Source organism: Myotis nattereri (assembly GCF_964212035.1).
Source record: "Myotis nattereri genome assembly, chromosome: 9".
NCBI classification, from domain to species: domain Eukaryota; kingdom Metazoa; phylum Chordata; class Mammalia; order Chiroptera; family Vespertilionidae; genus Myotis; species Myotis nattereri.
The window spans coordinates 42,548,746-42,568,573 of NC_138084.1; the positions used below are offsets into that span (position 1 = coordinate 42,548,746).

Genomic DNA, 19,828 nt, shown 5'->3' on the forward strand with positions numbered 1-19,828 from the left:
ACTTGAAAACAAGTTTGTTGTATAATCCTGTATTCTAAAATCAGTGATGAGCTCCCTGAGGGAAGGCACCATTTTTCACTATTTCTAGCACAAGTCCTGGCACAGTAAAGGCATCTAGTGAATGACTGCAAAAATGAATTGAACCCGCCTCTCCCAGGCCTTCACCACACTATTGTCTGTGTCCATGGGGTATGCATACATGACAATATAAAGAGGAACTAACAGCTAGACTGGGTGGTGTAGCAGTACAGAAAAAGAAGTGAAGGATACACAAAGTATGGAACATTTTTTTGGGTGTAGGCTTCCTGGGAGACGGGAAGCTTGCAGAAGCTGGAGTAGTGGCTAGGTGGAAGTTGTGGGACTCTATGGAGACTAGTGGGGAAGGGCGAGTGCATGGGTACCATGAGAAAGCACTTATGGAAGCTGGGGGCAGGGGAAGAAAGCAGGTCTTGGAGTAGAGAATTCAGGAGGCTCTCTTTCCCTCAGACCTCTAAACACTGACAGATTTCCAGAAAGCATGCTGCCAAGGTAAGGCCCTGTCACAAAAGTTGTGGTTGCAGATTGCTCTTGCGGGCAGAGTGGATGAAAAATACCTGCTGCTTGGGCAGTGTTTTCCTGTTACGGTAGTGACCTTGACAGAAGTTAAAAAAAATAAATAGCAAACAATCCAATTTTGGTTGTTGCTATCAGTCTGTAACTGAAAGCTCCCATCAGTCCTGGGGTTTCATGTGGAGCAATAATTCGGCGCCGATCCCAGTGGAGCGACGCTTGCCGGTTGGAATCCAGAGTGTCACTGTGCAGCTCCCTCAGGCGCCACATACATCACCTGGCTCTGACGACTCCAGTCATATATCTGCCTCCTCCTCCTCCTCCTCCTTGCCCACCCAGTCCCTCTCAGCACGCGGTCCACTAGGCTAGAAGGCTCTGATGGTGAGAAATACACAGGCCGGCTGGTACAGCTCCAGCTGGTGCACTGGCCGGCTTACAGTCAGTCAGGCAGACCATGGAAGGAGCTCGAAGCGATGGAAACTGGTCTCCACTGGTTTGTTGGGTGTTTTCTCACTTCTCCTCAGTGATGGGTATCCCCACCTCTAAGCCTTTTGCTCACTCTGCTCCTTCACCACAGAAGTCTCTCCACTCACACCCACCTCCAAGTGCCTTGGTGATCTCAGCTTTAATACTGTATTGTCTAAGAACCCTCTTGTAAGACTTCCTGCCTGCCGCAGGCCCTGAGGAGCACTTATTTGACTGCCTGTTTCTCTCTTTTCTAATCCATAAAGTTCTTAGTGACACAGACTAAGTTGTATTCTTCTCTATAGCTCCAGCACTTAGCACAGGGCCGGGCTCACAGAAAGAGTCAATACATGTTGCCAACTGAATGAGACAGCAACCATTTGTGGACTAGCTTCTGCACGCCAGGCACTGTACTCAGTGTTTTATACACAGCATCATATTTTTGTTTCCTCTATTTTATTCTTTAAAAAATTTATCTTTATTGTTGAAAGTATTACAGATATGCCTTTTCCCCCCACTGATCCCTGCCACCCCACCCCCGCCCCTCCCAGGCCTTCACCACACTATTGTCTGTGTTCATGGGGTATGCATACATACACATATAAGTTCCTCAGTTAATCTCTCCCCATCCCCACCCTCACCTTCCCTCTGAGATCTGTCAGCCTGTTCCATGCTTCTATGTCTCTGGATCAATTTTGTTTATCAGTTTATTTTGTTCATTAGATTCCATATGAGTGAGATCATGTGATACTTATCTTTCTCTGACTGGTTTATTTTGTTTAGTATAATACTCTTCAGGTCCCTCTATGCTGTCTCAAAGGGTAAGAGATCCTTTCTTTTTTACAGCTGCATAGTATTCCCTGGTGTAAATAGCACAGCTTTTTTTAATCCACTCATCTACTGATGGGCACTTGGGCTAAGATTTACAATCTTAGCTATTGTAAACTGTGCTGCTATGAACATAGGGGTGCATATATTCATTCTTTTTTTTAAAAAAGTATTTTCTTTATTGATTTCAGAGAGGAAGGGAGAGGGAGAGAGCGATAGAAACATCAATGATGAGAGAGAATCATTGATCAATTGACTCCTGCACACTCCCTACTGGGGATTGAGCATGCAACCCAGGCATGTGCCCTGACCGGAATTGAACCTGGGACCCTTCAGCCTGCAGGTCAACACTCTATCCACTGAGCCAAACTAGCCAGGGCTCTTCTTATTTTTGTTAATCCTCGCCTGAGGATAGTTTTCAATTGATTTTAGAGAGTGGAAGGGGGAGGGAGGGAGGGAGAAAGAGAGAAAGAGAAACATCAGTGTGAGAGAGACACACTGGTTGGTGGCCTCCTACATGCACCCTTGCACCCTGACTGGGGATCGAGCCTGCAACTGAGGTAAGTGCCCTTGACAGGAATTGAACCTGGGACCTTTCAGCAAGCCGATGCTGTATCCACTGAGCCAAATTGGCTAGGGCCATATATTCTTTCTGATTGGTCATAGCATCATATTTAATTCTTACAGTTGTCCCCATCTGAAGTTTGGCTCCTCCTTTGGCTCACAGTGGCGCAAGGCATGTGGCGCAAAGAAACTTTGCTCCAGACAGACCTGAATTCAAACCTCACCTCACCTACCTACTAGCTAGCTGACCCTGGGGCAGTTAATTTACCTCCTTGAATTTTATTTTCCTCATTTATAACATGGTGCTGGTATTCATACCTAACTTGCAGGATCCTTGGGGATGTTGGTGGAGATTAAATGAGATAGTGTATACAAAGCACCTGGCAGAGTCTCTGGCACACAGTGAATGTGTATGTGGAAGTGGTATGTAAGAGACTCAAGGGGAGGAGAGCACAGTAGCTGGCCCTTGGAAGGCCTTTGATAAGTGCTACTTCTCCTTCACTGCATTTTGATAACTAATTATGTAACCCAGTGCCATTTATTTATTTATTTGAACTCTTTATTTACCAAAACTCTTTAAAATAATGTAATCTGTGTGGAGCTCCATACATAAAGAGAATGGTTGCTCTGGCTCAAGTAGAAGCCAGGAGCTAAGTCCACTTGGATGCCCCCACTGCCCTGGAAGTGGCCCCTGACTCCTTCCCCTAGGAGCCCAACAGGGCACAGTCCCAACACCAACAGGGGTCTGAGGACACCTACTATGGCTCATCTCTGCCTATCAGTTTTCGTTACGTGGTACAGAATTCCTCCATTGATCTGTGGGGCCTCAGAGAACATATCTTTTTTCTTTGCTGCATGCCAAGCCTAACATGACTTTGTCACCACGTTGTTGATTTGGGTACAATGTTCATGGCCTCCTTGTCTTCTCCAGGGAAACATTTCTACTTCCTGTAATTCTTCTTCAGAGTCATGATTTTAGGTTATCTTAGAATTCATGTTATTTTCTTGGGCAAGGAGAAAGGGTCCTTAACTTCTATGGGGGTCAGAGTGGGGAAAAGTTACACTATGATTTGGGTGGTTTCTCAGGAGCTTTCCAGATAGTCCTGGGAAAGAGTTAACCTACAGCCTAAATCTAAGCATGTCTTGATTCTCCACCAGCCTGGTGGAGATATATGAACTCCTAAATATCTATTCAGAAAAACTTTTGAAAATGCAGAATTTTGGATAAAAATGTACAGGATACTGAGATTAAACCAGATAGGTTACAGATTCATTCTCTTTTCCTAATGCTTAGCACAGGCTTTGTATAAAAAAATGTACTGAATGAATGACTTTTTAACTATATGAGCCCAGGCTTGTGAAAAGCTAGCCAGTGGAAGAACCTAGAAAAGGAAAATACTTGGTTTGCATATACTCTGCTTGGGAAAGAGGAGAGAGGGGAAAAGGCACTCGGGAAGGGTTCCATAAATAGGGACTACTATTGTTCTTGGCTTTTTGAGGAAATGGGGAGGAATGGACTAAGGTCAAGGCCGTGCTTTGACAGGGCTCCACAAGAGAAGATAAGTAGGTGACCCAGCCTACAGAAGCAGAGGGTACTGGGCTGAGAGGCACTAGGAAGAAGCCACCCAGGAGCGCAGGAGTGGGGGAGTGATCATCTTCTTAATAAAAGCCATATGCAATTAGCTTCAGAAGCCCTCACCTGGAGCCAGCAGCAACCAGCTCCCTATGCTGCATCTTGGCTGGATATTTGCTGCCACTGGTTTCCATCACTCTTGATTTAACATGGCACCCCTCCTGGCTGTGAGTGCATTTACAGGAAAGGGCTGGGAGGCCGAGGCAAAGCCTAGTTGGGCTCGCTCAGAGGTGGGGAGTGTTACAGGGAGAGGGGGTATGTCAGGCACCATTACTGTTGGACATCCCTTAGAAAAAAGGTCTGATAATGAACCTGGCAGTGTGTTCACTGAGAGGGTAGCTGGGGCGGGGGTGGCAGGCATAATGAGACTCTGGGCAAGAATGGGATAGGTACGGTGGAGGGAAGAGAAGAGAGGCCAAGCTGCAGTTTGCTGCTCATGAGAGTTCAGGGCCACAGAACATACTGGCTGCTCACAGACTGAGATATGCCCTATCCTCCTGGCTCCTTGACTCCAACACCAGCTCACATCATAGTTATGCCCTGAAGCTGGGGATCACAGAGAGTTGGGTGGGAGGTCAACAAAAGGGACCAAGGGGCAACAGATGAGACTAGGGAGGGGGATGATGTAAAGATCCCTGAGTGGGAGGAATGATGACAAGGTGAACTCAGGGGATCCAACAAAGGAGCCTAAGGGATGCACAGCAGATGAAAGGAGACGGGAATGAAAGTTTCTTGAACGGGCTCATAAAGGACACATTCCTGGAGAGGAAGACTGGGCACAGAGCAGGCATCAGTCCCATCAGACTTGGTCATCACTACCATTCAGTATCTCGGACTCCATTCTCCTCTCTTCCAGACCATCCCCCTGTTGCTGCCAGAGCAATAGTAACATGTAAATCGGGTCATATCACTCCTCTGCAAATAGCTGGGTTGATCCAGAGACAAGACTGGTGAGAGAAGGTTAAAAGGGGCAAGTGAGAAAATGAGTTGTGTTCTTCTCAGTGCATCAAACCAGGAGGCACCTGATACTCTGTATCCTGTAACTGGTGACGTTAACTTTGATCACTTGGTGTGGTTGGTGCCAGGTTTCTCCTCTATCATTTTTCCCTTTGTAATCAATAAGTATCTTGTGGGGTAAAAATCTGAGGCAATGTAAATATTCTGTTATTCCTCAAACTTCCATTCACTAGTTTTAGCATCCATTGGTGATCTTGCCTGACTTGGGACCAGCTGTTCTAATCCCTGCAGCCCTATGAAGTTCAGAGGATTTCATCCCTCAAAAAAAAAAGGAGGTAAAGTAGATTAAAGCAAGGCTCCAGTGGCAGCGAATAACAGAGACAGAACACTAACGGTTGTAGCCTGACTCCAGCTGCTGCACTTTCATCCTGGAGACAAGGCCTGTTCCCTGCCTTCAGGGAGTTCAGAGTCTATTCAGGGAAATGAGACTTAAAACACAAATTTCCCACCTCTACTTTTAACACAGGACTTCCTAATGAATTTACTGAAAACAAACACCAGACGGTATTCTTGCCAAAAATGCATAATCTGAGTTGATTATAAGGAAACCTTAGATAAACCCTAATTGAGGGACAGCCTACAAAATAATCGGTTTGTACTTGTTAGAATATCAAAGTAATGAAAGACTGAGGAACTGTTCCAGATCAAAGAAGACTAAAGAGACATTGACAACTGAATCCAACTTGGGACCCAGGATTTTCTTTCTTTACATGTGTTTTTATTGATTTTGGAGAGACAGAACATCAATGAGAGAGAAACATCGATTGGCTGCTTCCTCTATGCCCCCTACTGGGGACTGAGCCTGCAACCCAGGCATGTGCCCAGATCAGGAACTGAACCGGTGACCTTTCGGTTCATGGGTCAACACTCAACCACTGAGCCACACCAGCTAGGCGAATTTTCTTTTCTTGTAAAGAGAATTATTGGAACAACTGGAGAAATCTGAATAATATCTGTAGAGTAGTTGGGATCAATATAATGCTCTGATTCTGAGGCTTGTACTGAGGTTATGTAAGAAAATGTACTTGTTTTTTTGAAAATTCATATATATAAGTATTTAAGGATAAAGGGGCTTAAAATGTATTATTTACTCTCAAATGATTCAGAGCTCTCTCTATATATTTATGCATATTTAAGTAATAAAGCAAGTGTAATAAATGTTAATGACTGGTAATCTGCATGAAGTGTTATAGTAAGTCATTGTACTCTTTTTTTGAAATCATGTAAAAATAAAAGAAAAAGAGCCCAGTATAATTTTACCCTTGGGGAATGGGGAGTACTGGAAGGGAGTAGAAAGTGAGCTTCTGCGTGCTTGTAATAGTTTATTTCTTGACTATTACACTAATATTATGGGTACCTTATACGAGTACATTTCAATAAAAAGTTTTTAAGAAGTTAAAAACAAAGGAAGGACAAAGCCTGTCCCCATAAAGCAAAGCACTGTCTGGCCCATAGTAAACCTGTAATGAAGGTCAGATAGTGTTTTCATCCCCACAGGACTAAGCACAGGGCCAGGCACCAGCGTTCAAAATGAGATGCGTAGCAGGGAGCAAGCTGGAAAAGGAAGGGAAGAAATCCCTTTTCACCCTAAACCAGAAGGAACATAACCCTCCTACCCTCCTGCATACCTCACCCCTTCCCTCCTGGAAAGCTTTCTTCAGCTCTGATGGGAGCACCCAGGCTTGAAGCCTTGAATGGGGGGCCCAGGGGAGCATTGCATCCCAAGCTACCCCTGAAGCAAATGAAAAAATATAGACATAGGAAATGTGCTTGTGCTTCTGTCACTGGGATATGCAAATAAAATATATATGATAGGTCTATCTGCCTAATATTCCTGCCAATTCATTCTCTGGGTGTGATTAAAATGAGCAATAAATTCCTCGTGAGTCTCGGTGGAGTGAGGATCTGGGAGTAGAGATGCGGGCTGGCACCAGCACGTCCCCCTCAGCTGAATATTCATCATGGAATAGCTCCCCATATTTTTGTTTTATCTGCCATCATGTGCACAGAGATATATTTCTACCTCTCCTTCGTCACTTAGTTAAGACATGAAAATGGTCTACGCTTTAAGTATTAAACTCTCCATCTAGTGCAGGGGTGGGGAACCTTTTTTCTCCCAAGGGCCATTTGGATATTTAAACATCATTTGTGGGCCATACAAAATTATTAACTTAAAAATCAGCCTGCTGTATTTGGTCAAACATTTAATTAACTCACCCCTAATGCCTTGGCAGGGCCAGACCAAATGATTTTGCAAGCTGGATGTTCCCCACCCCTGATCTAGTGAGATCACAGGCTACCTTCTCTATGAAGCCTGACATGCTCATTCTGCCTGGAGGAGACCCATGCTTTCTTGGAGCCCCACAAAATCTGTGTAGACCCCCTCCCCTAAGGCATAAGTCAGTCTGTGGGTATTAGAGCTGGGAGTTCCCGCCTCTCCCCATGCTCCTCTCTCACATGGCCCACTCAGGGGACAGGAGCTGGGCTTAATCTACCTCTGGATCTTCTTGGGGGTCCCAAAGAGGCCGAGAGAACTAAGTAAACTAACAGTGAGGAGTAACTCATTTGGGCCAATTAAGGTAACAGAAATTTTAGATAAGCAACACCTTTTGAAAGGCAGAATAAAAAAAAAAAAAAAGGCTAATGGATAATTTTAAAATAGGAAAGTCATCAAGAAATAACATTAAGTGAATAAAGCAAGATCCCAAATGAGGAACTAGATCATAACTCAAACACCTTGAGAGTCACGTAGAAAATATACATATTTGACAGACAAGCACATACAATAGGGAATGGGAAGGCCTGTGGCTAGAGAGTCCACACTCCAACCTCTAAAGCAGTGGTTCTCAACCTTCTGGCCCTTTAAATACAGTTCCTCATGTTGTGACCCAACCATAAAATTATTTTCGTTGCTACTTCATAACTGTAATGTTGCTACTGTTATGAATCGTAATGTAAATATCTGATATGCAGGATGGTCTGAGGTGACCCCTGCGAAAGGGTCATTCGACCGCCAAAGGGGCCGCGACCCACAGGTTGAGAACTGCTGCTCTAAAGCATTACATTGACATTTAAAAAAATTCTAGCTGGCAAAATAAAATATGGCTGCCAGTTTGAGATCCTTGGTATATACAAAAAGTCCACCTATATAAATATATATAGGTATGGTCCAGAAAAGGTATAGTATCATAAGAGGAAATCTCTTATTTATATTTCAATAATTATTTGTAACAACTTGATTTTCTCTAAGTCACCTGCTTGCTTTCTTTCAGCTTCAGTTTCCCATCTGTAAAATGGAATAATAAGAGCTGCTTCATATGTTTGTTATAGGGTTAGAAAAAATATATATTAGAGCACCTGGCATAGTGCCTGGATACATTGATAAATGGTACTCACTATTATTAAAAATAATTTAAAATATTAATAATGGTTACAAATAGGTAGAAGGACTAGAATGCTTTTAATTGAAATTTAGCTAGTTGACATCTCTTCCAGGAGGCCTCCCTTGGTCTCCCAAGCAAGATCAGAGGCCACCTCTGGGTTTTCAGTGGTGTCATGGTTCGCTTGCCTGTCTCCTTGTCAGACTGTGAGCTCCTTCAGTGTTTCACCATCTGTCTTCTTCCCACATAGCCCAGAGCGTGGCATGCAGATGTCACTTATAAATATGTACCGAATTATTTAATTCTCTTATTTTACCTTTCTAATTTTCTATGATGGGACAGATAGCTTTTATAATTACACATTTTCTGTAAGGAGCCCATATTTGACTACACAGTGGTAGGTGAAGGTGGAAGAGGCTGAGCTGGGTGGCAGAGGATACTGGATGGATAGAAGAGGAGTAAGATAAGGTCAGAGTGGTGGTAACTCATGTTTAGACAAAGAGCCAGGAGATGCAGTCTCAGGCTGGAGCCTCAGCAAGCTCTGGGCCTGAGTCATTACGTTACAAATATAGGGCCTGAACTCAGGAGCAGATGCTGCTCTCTTACTGGCAGAGGGAGACAGAACCCAGGTCTAACGTAGTGCTCTTCCCCAGAAACTCTGCCTCACAGTTTTGAAGAGGCAGTTTTTGCAGCTTGGAGGAAAAAAACAGAGCAGGAAGAATGGGTGACCACATAGATGCTAAGCAACTGAGAGAAAGACAATGATGCCGACATCCAGGGAGAGCTGAAGGCTAGTTCAGCTGGTTAGGATCTGATGGGAGAGCAGAGCAATCAGGTGGAAATGTTGAGCGGACAGCTAGACATTCCAGATGTAGGAAGTCCAGACCGGATGAAGGGATCAAGTACAGAGAGGTGACAAAAAACAGTCTTCCAGTTGAGAGGCTGCAGAAGCCGAGGGCTGGCTCTAAATGGTTGTCTAGCCTCTACCAGGCAGCTCTGTTAGGGAGCTCCTCTTTGCAGCTGCCACCCACTAAGCTTGGCTCTGTCCTAGCTTTGCTGCTGAATGAATCTCCTCCCCTCCCACCCACAGCCGTTCCCGTGCCTAAGTGCAATCTGTCTTCAGGGCCAGATGACCCTATTGCCTTCAGCATTTTTTCAGGCAGTTCCTCTCGCCCCCTTCTGCCCTCCTTACAGAGACTCTAAGAACTCAGTCTACTCAGAAGGTAGTGTCTGCAGTTGCTCTCTGTGGTCCAGAAGAGTCTGATTGGCAGAGCAATGCAACTGCCATTTGTTAACTGCCTTGTGGCCGACATCAAGCCATTTCTTGGTCAGCCAAATTCTGTTAAGAGTGCCTCAGCAGCTCTAACCCGTCCACATATGCTGGCACCAAGAGGCCCATTCTCTTGCCTTACATGACCAGAACAGAGCCTGACCTGTATCACATCACCTGACAAATAATTTGTATTCTTAGCCAAGTGCAGTGCTTGCTCTCAGGGGACAATAATTAGGCCTGAAAGGGGAAATTATGACTGGGACGTAGTCCCCAAGGTTATCTGAAACATGCTTAGGGATTTCCTTAAGGCACACGGGAAAGCTGACCTGACTTCAGGGGCTGCTCCTAGGGGTAGGAAATCTGAACAAAGGGAAGGAAGCATTTGCTCTATGGAATTTCTGCTCTTTGCTGGTCCCAAGTGCCCCTTGGAATGTGCCGTGAAAGCCAGTCCACCTTCCTAACTCCTCTCATTCTCCGGAGGGAACATTGCAAGATGGTCTCCTAAGGATTCCAAGGAGACAAGCTGTGGTTAATGCTGGTTACCAAGTATTTCCAGTTCTCCCCCTTCTAGGCACATGGTAAGTTCACTCTTGTCTCCTTGCGATTGGGCAGGAACATGGGATTAGTATGTCCAGTGAGTTGTGAGTGGAAGTAGAGGGTCCTATTTCCAGACTGTGCATTTAGCTGCAGTGTAAGATCTTCCAGAAAATTCTTTTCCCATGCAATCAGCATCGTTCCACAGGATGGACGCTCTGCACTCGGGTCCCTGAGTGCCTGTAATGAGCAGAGCACACACTCCCTCCCCCCTCTCCTCCCGACCCACAATGAACATGCAGTGTGAGGCAAAAATAAATCTTTGTTCTTTTAGACAACTGAAATTTGGGGTTGTTACAACAGCATATGTTTATCCTGACTGGCAGACAGACAATCGTATATTGAATGGAACTTTAGAAACAATTTATTCCAATGTTTTCATTTCACAGAGGTAAACCAAGCTTCAGTGCGGGAAAGTGCTAGCCCAAGGTCACCCAGTCAGTAAGTGATGGAGCTGGGATCATAGCCTACATCCTGTCTCAGTGCAGTGACCTAAGTGCTTTTTCTCAAGGCAGAGAGTATTTGCCACTAGGGGGGACCTGCTACACTGAATCATCTCAAGGCACTTTGCCAACAAGAGACTCCATGATGCTGGAAAGAGCATAAGACAGGGTCAGGAACCAGGTCTTCCAGTTCCAGTCCGGTCACTAAACTTACTTTGTCCAAGTCTATTAATTTAAGTTTTGATGCTAACTTACTCTGGGACCAAAGGCAAGCCACATCACACCCCTGGGCTCCAATTTCTCTAGAAGTAAAATGAGTCATTTGATTTCAGAGTTTAAAATGTTTGCCCCACAGCAGAGCCTCCAAGGAGGCTGCTCAGGAGGGGAGGGATAGGCCAGGAAAGGAGTAGGTCTGCCTCTCTTTCAACCAGAACAGCTCTATTTTCCTCTGACTTATTTGGTTTGGCTTTGGCATGATTTCCCATCACTGGACTTGATGATTTCTGAGGTCCCTGCCAACTCTGAGATTTGTGATTCCAGTTCTTGGATTGTGCCAAGTAGTTCCTGAGCTACAGCTTGGTGGCTGGGAAGAGTCTTTATTTTATTTTATTTTTTTAAAATATATTTTATTGATTTTTTTACAGAGAAGAAGGGAGAGGGACAGAGAGTCAGAAACATTGATGAGAGAGAAACATCGATCAGCTGCCTCCTGCACACCCCTCACTGGGGATGTGCCCGCAACCAAGGTACATGCCCTTGACCTGAATCGAATCGGGGACCTTTCAGTCCGCAGGCCGACGCTCTATCCACTGAGCCAAACCGGTTACGGCTGGGAAGAGTCTTTAGGGAGTTAGAAAGTTTGGGTGAGAGGATGAAATTAAGATGAAGGTTTGCGGGGAGGTCTCAGACTGTATATGGTTCTCTAGAGTGTATGTGAAGAGGAGGGTCAGAGAATGGTTCTAGAGGAGGGGTAAGGAGAGGATCGCCTGATGAGGCTATAGAGTACATGAGGCCTGGGCTGAAGAGTTTGTCTCACTAGCTCCCCTCCTATGAAGAGGAACGAGGAGGTCCGTCATCTCAAAAATTAAATTTGATGGTTAATCCTCAGAAGCAAAAAGTGGCTCAGGCTTCTTCCTGGTTACAATAGGAACAGTTTCCTATTCTTGATGAGACTAGGGGTTGGATTTGTTTTCAACAGACAATAATCACCTAAGGAAGTGTGAAGCCTGACATAATTTAATGCGTGAAAGATTAAATGCCTCAGAGTGCCCACAGGCCTTCTCCTTTCTCTGAGACTTACCTTGGCCTCAGAAGTCCTTAGAAGCTTCATCACTTCCCCTTCTCGGGCATAGTCCAAGGGTGTGTGTCCCATTTCATTCCTCTGTAGGGGGTTGGCTCCTGGCAGGAGGAGGAGAAAGAGGTTGTCAGAGGCGGTCAGAAGCTCTGTGAGCAATCAGTGAGATTGAACCCTGATTTTATTGTCAGGAATGCCTGTGGAAATGTAGAGCAACAAAAACTTAAGACTCTGTAGAATGGTGGGAAGAACATGTCAAGTTCCTCTGAGAGGAGAGTTCTTAGCCTTCTCTGACACAGAGGTCAGAGTATTGGGGCTCCCACATGTACAGAAACATACTACACACACTACTACACATACAGATGTGTTACACACAGGTGTAACACACAGGTGTGCTATGCACATACAAATACACCAGCTGAATATGCCAACAAATGTACCAAACATATAGATTACTTTACCCCAATGGCCTTAGTCATTAAAATACTCCCATTATGTCCTAGTTGGGTAGCTCAGCTGGTTAGAGTATTGTCCTGATAGACCAAGGTTGCGGATTCAATCCCTGGTCAGGGTACATACGAAGAAGCAACCAATGAATGCATAAATAAGTGGAACAAAACAATGTTTCTCTCTGAAAATCAATAAATAAAATACTCATGTTATCCAACACATTCATATACAGATGAATAGTCATTCACAAAAATCATGTAAAAGGGTTCCTTTCTAGAGCACAGGATGTCCCAAAAAACAATTAAAAGGCTCCCTTCTTTCTGCTCTTTGCTCCCCCGCCCCCCCCCCTTTTAAATGTTTTACTTTTTAGGTTGTATTTATTTTATATTTCATTGATTTTTAGAGAGAGGAAGGGAGAAGGATAAAGGGATAGAAACCTTGATGAGATGCCCACGCTGGTTTGGCTCAGTAAATAGAGAATCAGGCTGTGGACTAAAGGGTCCCAGGTTTGATTCTGGTTAAGGGCACATACCTAGGTTGCAGGCTCGATCCCTGTCCCTGGTCAGAGTGCATGCAGGAGGCAGCTAATCGATGCCTCTTCCCACATCGAGGTATCTCTTTCTCTGTCTCCTCCCTCCCTCCCATTCTCTAAAAATCAATGGGAAAATCCTCGGGTGAGGATTTTTTTAAAAAAGAAAAGAAACTTTGATGAGATGAGAAACATCACTGATCCCCACTGGGGATGGAGCCTGAAACCCGGGCATGTGCCCTGACTGGAAATCGAACCAATGACATCTTGGCTCCTGGGTCGATGCTTAATAGGTGAGCCACACCAGCTGGTGGGCCTCTCTCTCTCTCTTAATGCTCTTTTCTCTCTGGCATTTCCTGCCTGCCAGAGTCAGCAGAGTCCTCTGGAAGGGTGTGGCCATCCCCAGCAACCTGGCTGTGCCAGCCCAGGTTCAGTTCGAGACTCTTACCAATACTAGCTGTTGGTGAGTGTGTGCTTATAGGCAAGCTTCCTTCCAATCATTAGTTCCTGTGATTTGAAGACAAAGTATGACAAAAAGAAGCTGCTTGCCTGGGGCCATCCATCTACCTTCTCCCTCTTTTAAGTGCCAGCAGCTGTCGAACCTGTATACAGTGTTTACTGTGTGCAAGGCTTGGCGGTTATGGAGGAAAGGCTACTCCACCCCGAGGCTGTCAGAAGCTCTTTTCCAAAGCCCAGGTCCGAGCACCGTACTCTCCTCTTCAAAAACTGTCTATTCCATTCAATTTGGCAAACTTTAAATGAGTGGGGCTTGGGGACACAGAAGAATCACTGGCCCTGCTCCAAAGGCACTCCTCTCAAGGCAGGAAGAGAGAAACGTGAGAAGAAAGCGGTGCCTTGAGCACAGCAGATGGTCAAGAACTATGCGTTAAATGGAACATTCCATGATCTTTCTTGGTAGGGAAGTGTTGTCTAAGAAGTAAAGAAAGGTTAAGACGCAGTCTCTGCCATAAGAATGTAACTGGCTGGCTGGGGACACTAAATACCCAGGTAAGGTTGTCAGTGTGTACTGCCACTGTTTGTTAAAAATCACCCTTTCTCAATCCCAGACTGTGGAAACATTTATATCATAATATAAAACCATTCCTATGGAAGCTCTCTGCTTCTTAAAATCCTATGTACTTATTAGCAACAGCAAACATTTATTAAGCATTTACATGTGGCTGTCTGCCTGGGCTGCAGAGGAAGAGGTTTAGAGGAAGAGGGGAAAGGGGCAGAGTGCAGGAAGTAAAATCCAGGCCAAGGAAACTTATTATCAATAACACAATTAATACTTTTATACACAATCCTATTTTCTAATAGGAATTGTTACAGAATATTCATAATTTTAAACTGAGATATAATTCACATACATTTTTAAAGTATACAATTCAGTGATTTGAAATATATTTACGAAGTTGTAAAACCATTACCACTATCTAATTCCAGATCATTTTCATTATCTCAAAAATAAACCTCGTAATCATTATCAAAGGCTACCCCCTTCTCCCCATATCCCTCATTCCCAACAAACAGTGTCTACTGTCTCTATAGGTTTGCCCATACTTGATCTTTCATATAAATAGAATCATACAATGTGTGGCCTCTGTATCTGGTTTCTTTCACTTAGCATAATGTTTTCAAGGTCCATCCATGTTGTAGCATGTATTACTCACGCTACCACATGAATGTAGTATGTACTCCATTCCTTTTTATACCTGAATAATATTCCACTGTGTGTATGTACCACATTTTGCTTATCCATTCACTAGCCAATGGACATCTGGGTTGTTTCCCCCTTTTAGCCATTATGAATGCTGCTATGAACATCTGTGTACAAAGTCTTTACATGGATATATGTTTTTATGTCTTTTGGATACATATCTAGAAGTGGTGATAATAGCCGCTGGTATTTACTAAGCACTTACTGTATGCCAGGCACTGTGCTCTGCACTTTATATATATTATATCGTTTAATCCTAACAACCATCCTGAGGGTTAGAAATTAAAATGCTAAAGACATGGAAACTGGGTACAGAGAACTGAAATAGGTCACAAAGTTGGTTATTTCCTTAGACCAGGAGTCAAACCCGCCCCAGAATTTTTTTTTTAACTCCAATTCTCCACTCTGCCATCTGGGCGGCCAGGACACATCCCTGCTGAAAAACCCTTCAGTGGCTTTTCACTCCTCACAGGATAAAGTACAGCCTTCCTAGTGAGGAGTGTTTTCGGCAGCCTCACGGGGAGCTCTGTCACTAGATATGGGCTGGAGTGGAAGGGTGATGAGGGAGAGACCGAGAAGAAAAGACAAGAGGGGCAAAGAGAAGAGAAATGGAAGAGGGGAAAAGATGGGCAAGAGAAGGGGAGAGAGGAAGACAGTGGGAGAACTGAGGGTGAGATCAACCGCTTCAAACAAGTGCTGTCAGTGATCTATATTTGCTTACAGAATGAAAAATGTGAGCCATAAACATTGGCCACCGAGTAATTTCTAGTAGAGCGGTGTCACTTCTCATAGAGAATGGGATGGGGACAGGTAGGACATCCCTGCACCTGGGCCGCCGGCACAGAGATGCCTTTGAAAGCGGTGCTGGGCCTGTCCCTAGACCAGGAAGCTCTCAGCCAGGCTCCACCCCAGCCACTTCCGAGGGGGGAAGCCAGTAGAGTTTCCCCAAGGTTCTGGAGCCTCAGGGTAGTGCGTCTGCTCCCACTTTAGGAAGGCTGAGGCAGGGGCACCATGGATAATGTCCATCTAATATTAGCCCCCAGCCCCCACACCCTTGCTCTGATGCTCTGACTTGACTAATTGCTGTAATAATTGATAGAACCTGACTTCTACAACTGATCGATTTCACCTTCACGACCAACGGCCACAAACCATTACACTCCAATAAATAACCACGTTGGGCCTCACCCGCCTGCCCTCTCTGGGGGCATCAGGATGGCCCGTGCCCTGGCCTGACCTCCCCTTGCCTCCCACCCAGGGCCTCTCCAGGCTGAGCAGCTGGTCTAGAGGGTCAGGCCTCTGGGAGCAAGTGAAAGGGCTGGATGGAGGTGGGGAGTGCTAATCGCAGGCCATCCGTCACCTCCCACTGGCTGTCTGGGGTTGGGGCCAACACCTGGAGCACCCCAGGCAGTCTAGTGCAGGACCCACTCCCCTCCCCTCCCCGCTCTAGATTAGTGTGTCCCAGCTTATAATATTTGATAAATAGCAGACTGGCTTCTTGGCAGCACTGCTGCGGCTGCGCTGCCCGCTACAGCTGTGGAAGGTCACTCATTGGGGAAATATGTTTCTGTCAGTGGTATTGAAAAAAGTTTAGTGGAGTGACAGGCCTCAATTTTTCAAATTTTATTAACTCCATCCTCTTAACCATTTGTCTTGAATTCCTTCAGATTCTAGGGGATCTGTCAATAGGGCTTGAGCCAGAAAGGTAGGGTGTGGTGTGGGTGCTCATGGGTCCTGGCTGGCAGGGTGACTGGCTTGGGTCTTATCACCCAGGGCAGGGTAAGGCAGTGGAAATTGTGTGAGTGAGAGAGAAGGCCTGGCCCACTGGGGCCCAGCAAGCCCAGTGCTCTTCTCTGGCACAGCACCTGCCTTTGATTTGACACAATCACAGACTTCCCAAGAGGAAAAAGACATTAATAGTGAGCTTTCCCAGCTCCGTAAGAAGTGACTCCCCTCTTACATCCAAACAGGTGGTCACCTGGCTTCCCTGAATGTGCCTAGAACCAAGTTCCAAGCTCATGGCCCTTCAAGGAGTTTCTCCACTAAACTAAGGGTATATCCTTTTCATATGAGCCCTAACCTCTCTCTCCAGCCCCACTCCCACCTTGGTCTTCCTGTAAATACCTATTCATTTTTTAAGACCCAGTTAGGTTTCTCCTCCAGGAAAGTTTCCTTGTCTTCCTACTACCCCAGGTTTGGAACCATCCTTTGTGCTTCCATGGGCCCTTCTGCTTCTATCTTACTGCACTAATCATACTGTGTTAAAATTGTCTGTCTGCAACCAAGACTTGGAGCTCTCAGAAGCTAGGGGCCATGTCTGATCCACTGCTTATCCTTGCTACCCAGCACATAACAGGATTCCGTAACATTTACCAAACCAATGGACTTTTTATAGATGTTATCTTCTGAGGCCACACACAACATGGCTGTTCTTTCTGCCCCAGAAGAGCTTTCTGACTGCAAGTGTGTGACCATGCCAAAATCCCCAGTCTCTTTACTGGTCCTAGATACCTCTCTGCCTGGGTGGCAGATTAGGTCAGGTTAGACCAGCCGTGGGCAAACTACGGCCCGCGGGCCAGATCCGGCCCGTTTGAAATGAATAAAACTATTGAAAAAAAAGACAGTACCCTTTTATGTAATGATGTTTACTTTGAATTTATATTAGTTCACACAGACACTCCATCCATGCTTTTGTTCCGGCCCTCCGGTCCAGTTTAAGAACCCATTGTGGCCCTCGAGTCAAAAAGTTTGCCCACCCCTGGGTTAGACTCTAACATTCTTGATGCTCTGTGGGTGGGAAATGGTTGGAGAGAGAGGCCCACTTGCCCTTCCTGACAAGAGTGGTGAAATTGGCGGGGGGCGGGGCGGGGGCACGAGGTGGGGGAAGAGGAAGGTTTCACATCTTCTCAGTGCTAAGCTGGGGGCAGGGTGGGAGAGGAGGCCTGCTACGCCCTCCTCCCTTGACACTACCCTATCCAGGCCCTCTGTCTACCTCTGTGAATATCAAAGATGATAATCTGTATAAGAGGGCTTTAAAAACACACACAACAGAAACTGCCTTATACAAATATCTTAGGCCATTATTATCAATAATATTGACATGCTCACCCCCCCACAGCTTTGTCAGCTCCTCCCTGACTCTGTCCTCCCACCCCACAGTTCTAATGCAGTTTCCACGACTCACCTGCCCCGACATGCAGCTGGCTCCCAGCCCTATAAAAGAGGACTGGGCAGGGAGCCGGTGGGGGTAGGGTCACTACTCCCTGGCTGTGTGATCTAGGGTACTGCTTCTCTTCTCTGGTGGTAATGATTGCTGCCCTGCCCACCTCTAGGGGTTTTCTTTGGACTGAATAAGATAAAAAGCTCAAAAATGATTGAAAAAAAAAGGATCGTATGGGCTGTACAATGTCCTTTGTAATCATCCACTCTCCCTTTCTATTTTGACTGCTAGCTCCTTTACCACCTTCATCCTGATTTTCACTATTTCAACAATCTGCTTACTATCTCCAATTAGACGTTTTTATTGAATATAAGGGAAATCTTTCCTATGATTAGAGGTGCAGAGCAAGCTATTCTTTTTGGTTGTGAGCTCTCATCAAGGAAGCAGTCAGAGTCAATAACCCACCACACCAGAGAAGCCATGCACCTGCCCTGTCCTCACACTGTTGTTTGGGCTACCCCTCATGCCTGGAACCCCATCCCCTGTCTCCTGATTACGTATTCTTCCAGGGCCCCTCTCTGAGAAGCCTCCCCCTGCCTTCAGCTCTCAGTGTCCTACATCTGTCCCTGGGCTCCTGTTGTCCTTCCTGTTACTTCCCTTTCCTGGGAATTCATCCCAGTTTACAGTTAGTCTATACGTTAGCTCCTCAGGTCAGAGACGGACCAATTTCCCTCTGTATTCCCAGAGTCTGAAGGTGAGAGAGAAGAGCCCTGACCATAATGCTGCAAGAAGCACAGCAGAACTGGGAATACTGGGAACTGGGAAGCCCAGTGTCCTGATGGCTTATCCTGAACTTTTATCATAGACCACACCACTGAGCAGTCTTAATATATGTACACACAGGTACATGTGCACCTGTACCAAGTCATGCCTCATGGTAACCAATAACCTTTACTGGGCAGTTTATGTGCCATACCCTGTGCCAACTACTTCCATGCATTTAATTCTTTAATTTGGTGAACAAAGGTATTATTTTTTCCACTTTACAGATGATTTAACTGAGTCTGGGAGAAAAGCAAGGTGAAAGGAAATGGGCTAACATTTGCTGGGTATAGGCTTTTATTTTTTTTTAAAATATACTTTATTGATTTTTTTACAGAGAGGAAGGGAGAAGGATAGAGAGTTAGAAACATCAATCAGCTGCCTCCTGCACAGCCCCTACTGGGGATGTGCCCACAACGAAGGTACATGCCCTTGACCGGAATCAAACCTGGGACCCTTGAGTCGGCAGGCCGATGCTCTATCCACTGAGCCAAACTGGTTAGGGCATGGGTATAAGGCTTTTATACACAGTGTCTGAATTATTCATCATACAAAGACTCTGAGAAAATAGAGGCTCAAAGACCTTAAATAATTTGCCCACAGTCACACAGCAAATAAGTAGCAAAGCTGAGATTTAAAGCAGGAATTTATTATACTATTCTTTTTGTAGATGCTTGAAATTTTACATAATAATAAGTTGTTTGCTTTTTAAAAAGAAGCCAGGTCTGGCTTTCCACTACATAATGCTATCTTCCAAAGGCTTAATGACTCAAAAAGAGGGGAAAATAATCTTTATCTTCCAGGGTGCTCAGATGCTCCAAAGCCAAGATAGGGGGGTTTCTAGAGGTAATTTTGGGATAGACAGTAGAAAGGGTACAAAATGAAACTCCTTTTCCTCCCATCAGAGCTTCCCTATCTGGGGCCAGATGAATTGTGACCCACATATATTGAACTCTCAGAAAGTCACCCAAAGTCCTAACTCTCCAATGGACATAGTAGGGTAGGATCAATTGCCTCCAGGTAGGCAGATTTCTAAAGTTCATGGAACAGAGAGCTACTGCCTCCTGGCTGGATCCAGTCATCTCATAAAAACCCACTGAACACGGA

The 19,828-nt window shown here is 45.3% G+C and overlaps 1 protein-coding gene across 1 annotated transcript in view; it reads right to left on the bottom strand.

The window, feature by feature from the left end:
• Positions 1–19,828, bottom strand: part of CLPB (ClpB family mitochondrial disaggregase) — a 159,319-nt gene that overhangs the window by 29,979 nt on the left and 109,512 nt on the right. Inside the window, exon 6 of the mRNA XM_081098694.1 lies at positions 12,047–12,144. Within this exon, the coding sequence (XP_080954820.1) occupies positions 12,047–12,144 (98 nt within the window). The remainder of the gene's footprint in view (positions 1–12,046; positions 12,145–19,828) is intronic.